Genomic DNA, 12,088 nt, shown 5'->3' with positions numbered 1-12,088 from the left:
GGCTACTCGAGGTGAAACGTGCGGGACCAAAGAAAATGTGAATGTAGAATCCACAAAAAGCATTTTATTAAATGTGTCGCTTCCTCCAGCGAGCCAGGCAGTTGTAGTGTGCTTTTATTTTGCAGACACCGTGGCCTAACTTCTGGTACAGACTGACTGTGTGACTGTGTGACGCCGCTTGACTGAGAGGCCCAGCCTATTTTGATTACGCACCAACAGGGGAGGAGGGGGCCCGCTGATGTCCTCTCTCGTGCACTCAGCCAACCCCTGCTGCTGCTGCTGTTGTAAGGTAAAGCTGGCGGTATCCTAGTGTACCCTTGTTAAGGATCCGCCGCCGAAAGAACCGGGTTTGCAGACATCGGATCTTCCAGAAATAATTATTTTATGCGTCGGGGAGATTTCCTACCTAAATTACGCATGGAATGGTTTTGGGGGGATTGGAGTAGAAATGCAGCGCCGCACTTCCAGCCCACAACAAGAACCATGCCCAGCTTACACTGCAAGCAAATTTATGACATCCTGTTTTATCCTTTACGACTTTGATATGAGTGAATTTTACTCGGATAGTGACCAGGAGTGAAGAAAAAGAAACGCATCGCACAGAGCTGAAGGACGCTGTATTCGCCGCAGACGTTTGTGTGCCGAGAAACCTCTACGTTTAGGATTTTTTTTTCTTTTTCTCTTTTTTTTCTTTTTGATGGAGCTGGAGAACATAGTAGCCAACACTGTACTGCTAAAAGCCAGAGAGGGTAAGTTGACACAAATAGTAAGCAGGCCTGCTTTTGTCATATTTTGAGCTGTGCAGAACAAAAAATAATCGTAAAGATGACGGCAGCCTGCAGACTGTGTGGCTCATTACGGCAGGTAAATCCTAAAGATGCAACAGAAAAAAATCGGGAGGGGGGTGCTGTGCAGACAGTGCAGACAACATCAACGGAACACCGCGAAACTGCTCGTCTTGTAATCAGTTATAGACTCGAGTCAACCAAGATCCTTGCACATTTTGACAGATTGTATGCGCCCCCCCCCCCCCCCCCCCCATTATATATATATATATATATATAAATATATATATGTTGGGGGACGGGGGTGGCAGGGGAGGGAGGATGGGAGGGTGGTCTGCCTCCCACATCCGCTTTCGCTGTCTGTGCATATGAAAGCGGCTCTTTCGCAACGTTATGCATGCTGGAGCAAATACAGACACGGGGAATAACTCCTTTCTAGAGGGGGAATAAAATGAGCTTAGGCTGGCTGACATTTGAACGGTGATCCGATGACGTGACTGGTGTTGAAATCTGTGTAAAGGGCCCCTGCGGAGAGACGGACTCTGGTTATCTGTGTAGAAGGAGTCAAATGTCTGAAAAGGCCAGTTGCAGCCCGACAGCACGGTCTGAAATATGAAAGCGCACGGTGTCATTAAGAGTCAATTCTGAGGAAGACAGGGTTGCGCTGAGGGCACGAGGAAGGCCTGGAGGTAAACGCCGCGCACTGTGTGATGCAGTGACCGTTTTGGTCGTTGGGATCATGTGGGCACTTTCATTTCAGGTTTGGGGCCTGTGGGAAGTTACAAAACAAAATTCATTAGGTTTCGCCTCATAAGGCCAAATTAGGGAGTGTTTTGGTTGTGCAGCTATAAACAGCAAGATAAATCCTGAGAGAAATAGCCATCCTTTTCCCTTATTCAGTCTGGGTAATGTCCAGAAACTTAAACAAAATGAAAACGGATTACATTTTGTCCTGAGTGTACCTGGGTCCCTTTGGGATGCCCTTTGAACCCTCCTCAGTAATCCCAAACCTGTTTTGGGAATCAGCGGGGTTTAAAAACCACCACTCACACTCATCCCACTTTATTGTCATAATTATTCTTTTTTTGTTTTGTTTTTTGGAACTGGTTGCAACATTTTTCTGTCTTTCTGTAAATGCATCAAATCTTTTGCTTCAGTTTAAAGTGACTCGGTGTATGTACAAGTGCAAGTGTACACAGGTCTGGTTGCAGGGAAGCTCATAGTTTGATGTGGCAAAAGCCTCTGCAGAGTTGCAAGATGACGCAGGAAAAGACTTTGGTTCTCTCGCAGCTCCTTCCACGCGTGTTACAACGTTGGCACGTTTTTAAAATAAATGGGCTTCTTGCACATAGAGCTGGAAGTGTTTCATAGGCACTAATAGAGTAATAAAATGAACCAGAATGGCGACATGCTGTCAAAATCCACACGAAGAATGCCTTCGCCCGTGGGTTGGACTGGACGTTTGTTTTATGGCAGCAGAACATGACTGGGCCGAGTGAATCAAGCTTCATGAATTAATAAGAGCAGTTAATGACCCGTGACAGATCTCGCTTGTCCCAGCTGCTCCAATGGTGTGCATCTGCCCTGACTGTGTGTGTGCGCGTGTGTGTGGAGGAGAGAATAAGGCCTTATACAATTATTGGATGAGATGGATCTTTGAATTAATAGCTGAAGCACGACTTTCTCGGCAGCTTGATCAATGCCTCTATAAATGTAGCTGTGTGGGACTGATTCAACAGTTGAATTGGAGCCGGCTGCAGTGCACACACTGAACAATTTCACAGGTTGTTGCGAGTGCATTATTGGTTGTATCCTCTAATGGTCTAAATCATTAGAGGTTTTGTATTACGTGATGCAGTGCCAAAGGCTGTGCACATCCATGTCTGCTGCTGTTAATGCTGCTGCTTTCTGTGCATGCATGCATTTAAGCAAGGCACAGTACTGTACACACAGAGGCTCATTTTAGATCATGCACTAGCAACAGCGAGAGAATGCGAGTGGAGCAAAGCGAAGAGTGTTTTTTTCCTGTTTGTTTATGCGAGCATATCTCCAGCCAGGCCTGAACTGAGAGGCAAGCATCCTCTGTCTAAACTTCTCCAGCTACGAACAACAGGAAGGCCCAGTTTACACTGCAGTCTTTGGCTTGTTTATGCCAGCATCCTCACACCTCCCAGATCAGTAAAACTGTGCAAGTGGGAGAAAAGAGGAGAAATAAGAAAGCTATTGATATCCCCGGGCCAAGAGTGGCAAAACAGGCCTCGTGCCAGCCTCTTGTTGCTCTTTGAATCTTCAGTGTCAGTAATGGCTGCACTGACGGTGCTGGTCTGGCATTTGCCGCCAAGTTTGGTGAAGGCTCATCGTCGCTTATGAGTATTCAGAGATAATTTTGAGATTAGTAACTAGCTGGAAGATTGGAAACACTTTAGAAATGGAGGATTTCTAATCAAAAGAGTGCTCCGTTTAATCACAGTAAAAAACCTAACTTGATTTCCGCAAGAGGAATTTTTTTTTTTTTTTTAAAGAGAGGGGCTCTGACCATATTGGACCATTTTGTTAAGTGACCGCTGTCTTACATAAAGCTCAATGGTATAATACGCTATCAGTTTGATGCAGCCCATAAGCTATTTAATCAAATTGATTGTTACATAACAAACTGAGTGGGCTACTGCCATCCGAGCTCCATCTTCCTGTAGAGCTCCTCTCCGGTCTCTGCGGAAGATACTTTATGGATGATGAGTATGCGGTGAAATGAAACACTTCGATGGTCATCTGAGTATCATCCGACAGCGACAGCACTGCTTACTGTGTCAGAGCAGCAGGGGGAAACACTGGTGCGCTGGCCTTAAAAGCTGTGATGTCTGTGTGAGTTTGTCAGCTGAGGAAATTGGGGCTTTACAACAGATCAAAAAGAACAAATGCACTTAGGCCTGACAGGGCTCTTTGTTTCAGTGGGATCTGTTACACTGTGGCTTTTAATGTTATACATATAGCTGACATACAGTCAGAGCGAGCGAGCAGGTATAATATCAGAACATACTGTAGACTTATGTGTGCGATAGCCGATGAGGGGTGTGGGGCGAATTCCTTTGTTTAAATGTAACCTGAACTTAGCCACTGTGACGCGAGCAGCATCGGTGCAGTAGACCCTTTGCTTATTGTGTGTGTGTGTTCACAAGCCTCTGTCTGCCTGCCTCCCCATTCACAACTCTTGCTGGCAGCAGTCGCAGATTCCAAGCCAGGCGAGTGAACGTCATCGGTTGTTTAAGTGAATGAGAGCAGGGGAAAAACTGCATTGCTGCATCCAGATGCCTTTCTTGAATTGTGGTAACAGAGCCCGGGCATTTAGTTTGGGCGACTAGACAGAATTCCACTCCGCTGCCTGTGGGCTTTCTCATTCGAGCTGCAGTGTTTTTTGAATGTTGTAGTTACATAAGTAAAACTCCCGTTATATAAAAAATAAAAGCAGCTGAGGTGCTGTGGATGACTAAAAGTGATAGAAATACAGCAGGCAAGGATTTATTATTTAATCATCACTGAACTGAATTCTCAGTAAGCCTCCTTTCTGTAGCCTCTTAATTGAACTAGTAAATGTTTTGTATTGTTATGAAGTTACCATTGGTAATAACTAGGGAACAGCTACTACGTAAACCCAGAGAAACTACAGCTGAAATATGAAGAAAAACTCATTTCTTCACCGACCCAACAGCAGTAGAAACAAGCCCCAGTTTTTCCACGACATTACTCGACTTTTACAATAAATTCATGTGTGATCTCATGCATGCTGTGGTGCAAGTTCATGCTGGTTGCATAGAAAAGGGGACAGTCTATCACCATGTGAGACAAGACAGCGCAGTAATACCACGGAAAACTTTTACAGTCCAGTTTCAGCTTAGTCACTAGGTAGATTGTCATCTTTTTACTGAGTTACTTTGTTGTGGTTAAACAGGCGATGGCATGTTCTATTACAAAGGTTATGAACATGATAATAGTGCAAGCAATTGCACAGTTTCAGGTTACTGGTAACTTTTCGAAACATTACCCAAACGAGGTGTATGTACATATGCAAATGCACATTAAACACGGCTAGTAAGCGCTTGTCATTCTGCTGAGACGGCTTCCTCGCATAACTAAAACAGGTTATTATAGTAGTGAGAAGGCAGCCGTTGAGGGCAGCACAGGGGTGCAGTGGTTAGCAATGTCACCTCACTCCAAGACAGTTTCTGGTTTGAAACTGTCGGCCAGCTGGGAGCTTTCCGTGTGGAGTTTAGATGTTCTCCCATGTGCCCGCGTGGGTTCTCCGGGTACTCTGGCTTCCTCCTGCTGTTGAGAGACCATGCTTGTTAGGTTAACAGGTCATTCTCAATTGGCTGCAGGTGTGGATGTGAGAGAGTGTGTTGTCGTTTGTCAGTGTTAGGCCTGTGATGGACTGGTGTGTGACTGTGGTGTACTGTGCCTCTTGCCCAGTGTCAGCTGGGATAGGCTCCAGCCCCCTCCCACGACCCTACTTTGATAAGCAGGTTAAAAAATAGATCGTGCTTGTGCATAAGTGAGAATACAAACAGGATTCACTTCAAATTTTCTAGATTTCACGTGTGAAAACAGCTTTACTGAGTAGATTGTGAAACAGTCGCGGGGACCTACTGCTAGTAACACAAAACTTCCTGAAGAGTGTTACCAGGTGTGCTGATGTTATTTTTCAACCTAAGTATAAAAAAAAGTCCCTTGTCAAAAATGTAAATGTTTGAAACGTTTTTGTAAGGAAGTATAACCATGCAAAACAACTTTATAAAAAAGCAGTTCATTGGAAAGTACTGTTTTCATTCTTAGATAGTACACAGTTAAATTTGGGTTGGACGAAATTTGGATATTTACAGCTGTAATTTGAATGGACGTCTGTCAGAGGACCTCCTTTTTTACACAGTACCTGATTATACCTGACTTATTACAAAGCGAACACAGTCACAAATACATTGTAGTTAAAGTTAGTAATACCTTTTTTTTTCTTAGTGTTTCAGCTGTATATTTACTGTATTTACCTACTGATCATCAGTGGTAATTACTCTAGAATACACCCTAGAATTTACCGTGTAATTGCCAGTAAATAATTTGTAATCGGTGGAGTGAATGGAAAAGGGTTATGATATTATCAGCTATTTACATAATTATTTAATCTTTTGTGACATTTTAAGGCAAACGCCAAAAAAATTGCTTTTTTTTAGATTTACTCGATTAATCTACAAAAAGAAACAGCAGAACAATCGTCTTAACTAAACCAAAAAAAAAGCATTTACAGCGTTATCTCAAATATGTGGGGTGCAAATGGAGGAATCCATAAGGCCATTCTTGCATTTAGAAGAATAGAATAGAATAGAATAGAATAGAATAGAATAGCCACTTTAGTGTCATCCAGTTTAGTGCACATCACAACGAAATTTCTGTGCATTTACTCGTTGTCAGACTGTACAATATAAATCTAAAGGTATATAAAAGGAATCTAGGATATGTACACGTAAGAATATAAGAGACATTTGTGTGTATGCACTGCTGTTAGGAAAAAACTGTTATATACATTAGGAAAAATGACTATATTGCATAGTAATAATAGCAGCAGAAAAATATAGTGTAAATTCACCATTCCAGGTATGAAATTGCATTGCCCTAAATATACAGTCGCTGATTATTTTGATTATTTTGATTATTAACTCAACATGGCTGTGTCTTAAATATCTGGAAGTCTCCAAAAGTTTGTCAGAGTCCCAGATTCAGTCTGCACTAAGCTCTGATTGGAGCATATTGCGTTTGAAACCAGTCCTACACATTTTTTATGTTTTTTTGCTGCAGTTGTTCTCTTAAGAAGACATTTTATTACTACATAGATTACTGGCTGATAAGAACTGATTAGTCATTGCTGCTAGGAGAGTTACAGTTAGTCTATTGTCTTTGCAAGAGATTTACAGAGGGTTGTGTGTGTGGGAGAGGAGGTTGGAGGGATGTCGGGGGTGGGTGCTTCAGCGTTCGATAGAACAGCAAACCTAAGCAAGTCCAGCTGCTGTCGTTACAAGTCGCAAAATGTAGTGAAATGAGCTGCACGCTCCACTATCAAATGCACAACACTGATCTTTGTTGTTTGCACCTGCCAGCTAATGATAATCTGAGTATGAGCACTATATTGCAGACTCTGTAGTCTCTGTTACGCACAAACTTTCTGCCCCGTTTTCATATAAACAAAAACATTTGCCTGGAGTGCTCCTCTCTCAGGACCTGTCTGAAAGGACGGAACCGAGGAATAAAACTGTCAGCTTTTATTTAGTAGAGACTCTTATTGGAGGGAAACCAGCCTCTCATTTCCTCACCGGGTCCTCCTGACAGGAAAGAAGTAAAAGATTTTTTTTTAAAAAGAGGACCTGAAAAGAATATATCGCGCAGGACTGTTTATGGCGTTTTTGTTCACGTATCATATTTGTCACTTTTTTTGTTCTTGTTTTTAACAAAAGGTGATTCATTTGAATACGACATGGATGGGACCACATTGGCAATGCCCAACTATCCCATTGAATCCCAATATAGTGTGTTTTCTGGAAGTGAGATCACTGCTAATGCTGTTAAAAGTATATTACAGATAGCTTGAAAAAATTCTCAGTCCCCATAAGATGGAGTCTGCTGACTCTAGTTATTCTTTAGTGCCGTGCCAGGCTGGGAATTGTGATTTTTTGAGCTCTTTGAAATCTTTTGAAAACTTTTTGTTGCCCTCCAGGTGTGCAGATCTTAACCCTTTATAGCCTGAACCACAAAATAATTATTTAAATTCAGTATTAACTAAACCATATGACAATATTTTAAAAGTAATTAAATATCCATTTGCATATATGAGTCTTGATTTATATAATATTTGCTACATCCAGCATATTAATATTATTATTTTGTAATTTATTGCTTTAAAATGCATTGCTCAGTTTATCCAGGTTTTTCCAAGGGGTGAAAATCACACTGATGATGTAGTCACAACAACTCACAAAACCTCATGTATCAAATATGATACATTAGGTATTTTAAAGGAGGAATTTGTCATTTGTTTTTTTCATTTTCATTTGTCTGTAAATTCCCAGACATACCCACAGTTAGATCGCTGTTAGCCTGGCAGAGCTGCTTGCACGGCATGTCTTCATTTACATTTGGGGTATTATATATGACCCTGCATGTACAGTTCACACCATTTCAATTAATATTATTGAAACGTTTTTGCTGTTTAAGTTTGTTTTTTGTCTGTAAATTCAAGGATAGGGCTTCCTTTATTGGCTCTTCATTCTCTAACAGCAGTTTTGCACTGAGATTATAACTCAAAGACGAAGCAGAGATACCCATATCTCCACCGACAACACGCCACAAGGCTTGCTGTGTTTTGAGTAGGAGTGTGACTCATTTTTTCTTGAGTAGAAAAAAATTCAGCTCTCTGGCTCCTACTATCTCTATTGTTATTGCTGCCTCTACCCACACATACAGTATACGTAACTCAGCTGGATGCAACAAGTTCACGCCTGTTCTCCAGGGGTTGTCGAGTGGAATTCTGGGAAATACAGGAGATGATTTTCTAAAGTAAAAGTAGACTCGGTAAGCCGAGTGAAAGTAGATGGAGGAAAAAATGTGAATTTTATGCACTTGTCATTAAAGTACTCCAGGAATGCAGTCAGAAGCCTCTCAGACACACAGGTGATTACTTAAGTACTGTTTCATCGTGTCTCCATGTGCTTCCTGAGCTCTGCACTGCTGCCATATTGCTTTAATGGAACAGCTGATGAAGTTTTGATGTGCATTAATCCAATAATCAATACAGTAACTTCTGAACCTTTCTCTCTGATATCTCCTGCTGGATGAAGAGCTAAATGCCAGACTGTATACGTCAATGCAAACACACTCAGAACTTACATGATGTTAAATGAGGCTGTGTATTTCCTTTAATGTCAGGACAATTAAACATAAAGAAGAAATGAGGGATCTTTTATGTTTGAGGAAATACACAACTGTAAAAAAGTGCTGATCCAGCCTCCGGATCCAAAAAAAATTGGAAAAAAAGGCTCAGGGATTTATTAAAACATGTTTTTGGATGTCGGTGATGATGTTGAGGTCCGGGCTCTGTGGAGGCCGATCATGACCGATCCATGTTTTTACTGCATTGGCAGCATGTTTGAAATTATTGACATGCTGAAGCTGTTGCCAATCAGATGCTTTCCAGATGGGAGTGCATGATGGATCAAAATCTAACAGTACTGTTCTACATTCATAATTTAATCAATTTTGACAAAATCTCCAAATGCAACTCCAAACCATGACAGAGCCTCCACTGTGTTTTACGGATGGCTGCAGAGACTCACTGATCAATGTCTCTGAACAGTGAACAGCAGATGGATCTGTGCTAACACTTCTTTCTTGACTTGTCCAGTTTCTTTATAATTTTTAAGGACACACGGCACACCATGCCAGGTTTCCCACTAGTAGCCTTTTAGGAATCAGTGTGTCGGTGTCAAAATAGTATTTTGGCATTTTTCCCAGATTAAATTAAAGACATGGGAGCAAATGATGTGTGTATAGGCTGCTAGTAACAAAGTGCCTGCAATTTAAAACTGGTTCTTTGCAAAGTTGTCTGTTATGTGTGGACACAACACTGGTTCGTCCCTTGAGTTAGTTGCCTTTTTTATGCTTGAATGATTCATAGGTCAGTGGCTTAACAAACAAACAAAAAAATGGTCAGGTAGAAGGACTGGAGTGAAAAGGCATCCAGTGTCCAATGAAAGCCTGGAGAACTATTGCTCAAGACCACTTTAAAAAACAATACAAAACAATCTGGCTGCTTGGCAGCAAAATATTAAGAAATGAGGTGTGGCTTTTTATTTATACATAACATATTGTTATTTATAGGAACCTATGACACGGGGATTCTTTAGAGTGCATTAGAGTAAAATCAGCTAATTTATTTGTACAATATTGTAAAAACATAAATCTCGAGTAAAGCTCCAGAGAGTTGATAAATGAGGTTGAAAGAGTTCATTAAGGAGTTTGGCTCATTTAAGGCCAAAGCAGATTTTAAAGACTCTTTTTTTTCAATCGAGGCATGTTGTCGTGGCAGGAACAAAAGAACATGCAGTGTCATCGCAGGAGCAGGACAAGGAACAAATATCTTTATGAAGAGACTGCGTGTTTCATGCAGAAGGAAAGAAAGCACCCACCCAGTAATGTCAGTCCACAGTGCCCCATGAGTTCTATCACACTGATGAGTCGACTCTCTGCCTTTCAAGCACTTTCCTCAGTGTTTGCTCACTTAACTGCTGATTTTCACTCTGAATAAACTAAAAATCATTCCTCGTAGAGATGTAGGACTGTATCATGACACTGTTCACACTACCAAAACATTTATCGAGGTAAACAGATGCTATAATACCTCGTCAGAGCACAGGAGCATCCTGTTACGGCTAGCTTCATGTGGACTATGCTCTGTCCTCTTGGATCTTTATGGATGAGCAAACAGCAAGTATTACCCAGCGTGCCCTGCGCTGTGTGTGGTCCTTTGATCGGACAGCACGGTGGGTTATATAATTTCAGGGTTTTTTCGTGTTTTTTCCCCCCCGTCACATTCCATACTTTATATATTTATAGAACAGGAAACTTGTGGCACCTGACTGTTCCCAGACAGGATATGTACCCTGCCTTCTGCTGCGCTTGTCAGATTTCTGTCCTTGCATGCAAGTTTTGACACTGAGTGTCTTCCTACACCGTGGCTGTTTTGCTCGTGAACACATGAACTTTAACAGGCGCCGCTTCTCTAGTGACAACTGCCACAGCGCCCTAGCTCTGAGGTCATGGACTGGTTTGACCACCTCAGTTTGTATTAACACATTGCTGCTGCCCTTGGGCTGGTCTCTATTAATAGCAGTAATGTTTACAAGGACATAAAGACGGGGAAATGGGCAGTGTTGTGTTGTTTTTTTTCCCCTCAACTCTTTGTGCAAAAGTAGCTGTTGGCAAAAGGTTAAACCTGGAATTTATGTCTCAATCTTAAACACGTGTCGAATGCGGCTACTTCCTTAGGTCAAGCTAGATTTGGTTGTTGTTTTCAGCACACAGCTCACTAGGTTGTTGGGACACAGCTGAATAGAACGCCAATACTGTTGGTGATAACATCTCTGTTTTATTGTCTATGACTGATTTTGAGTTTATGACCCCTCATTAAGCGGTTCAACATGTGACCCACACAGCAGCCAAAAGAAGCCGAGTGTGTTGCCAGGTAAAAAGGTGCACGTCATCAATGTTTGCTTCAAGCATTTCAGCAGATGTTACAGGCGGACCATCCAGTTGTTATTATTGTGATATACGTGGACACGGGAGCTCATTTAGGATGGTAATAAGAACAGAGGCACCGACATGACATCATGGTGGAACAGACCAACAAAGACCGTCTTCCTGCTATAGTCCACCCCTGCTGCTCAGGTCTGGGCAGTGTTTCCCCTGCCTTCCTGTGGCATACACGCACGCACGCACACACACACACACACACACACACGCACGCACTTTTAATATGTGGATTAAATCTTCAATAATGAGTCTTTCACATCTTGTTTTGGTTTGCTTTCAGTGCTGCTGGCTTGACCTGATAGGCATGCGCATGCATATATGCTTATATTTTAAATAAACTGGTATGCAGTGTAGTACCTTTAATCTTTATTTACATCTACATTCCTGTTTATACTGCATATATAGGAGCAAAATTCACACATGGTGTGATGCCCAAAAAAGCAGTGTGCCAAGGTATGATTTTTGTTCTCTTTGCTCCTCTTCTGTCTTTGCAGCAGATGGATATCTAGTACGATTTAATCACATTTCCCGTGATAAAGCAAACCCGTACATTACACTTTACAGCGCCTCAAGAAGCACAAAGAGGATGTTTTGCAAATGCAAAGCTCCCGTCTTCCTTCGATAATATGCTTGCTGGGTGTTTACCACTTGTGTTTTGCATACACAAGACCATTGGCCCTTACCTGGAGCTCTCATGCAAATAAATCCCGATCACCGAACGGTTGGATGTGCCGGGAGGGATGGACCGAGGGGAACAAAGGCATTTGCATCATAGTCTGGTGCTGGTCGGCCACAATGTATTTGTAACTCGCTGACCACCACAGTATGACTCAACCGCGAGGCCGACATTTAACAGATCAGACAAAGGAGGTGATGTGGGAATAAGCGAGAGTTAGATAATCAGAAAGGGATAGTGAGTTGTTTGTGAACAAAGAGGGTCAGTGCAGCCAGGAGATGAG

General features: G+C 42.0%; 1 protein-coding gene across 1 annotated transcript in view; it reads left to right on the top strand.

Annotated features, from left to right (window-relative positions):
* Window positions 1-243: 243 nt before the first annotated feature.
* grk5l (G protein-coupled receptor kinase 5 like) overlaps window positions 244-12,088 on the top strand; it is a 28,963-nt gene continuing 17,118 nt past the window's right edge. Inside the window, exon 1 of the mRNA XM_063489477.1 lies at window positions 244-749. Within this exon, the coding sequence (XP_063345547.1) occupies window positions 698-749 (52 nt within the window). The 5' untranslated portion in view covers window positions 244-697. The remainder of the gene's footprint in view (window positions 750-12,088) is intronic.

This window comes from Pelmatolapia mariae, linkage group LG12 (genome assembly GCF_036321145.2).
Source record: "Pelmatolapia mariae isolate MD_Pm_ZW linkage group LG12, Pm_UMD_F_2, whole genome shotgun sequence".
Taxonomy (NCBI): Eukaryota; Metazoa; Chordata; class Actinopteri; order Cichliformes; family Cichlidae; genus Pelmatolapia; species Pelmatolapia mariae.
Note: the sequence above shows the minus strand (reverse complement) of the source record. Positions and strands in the feature narration are given on the sequence as shown.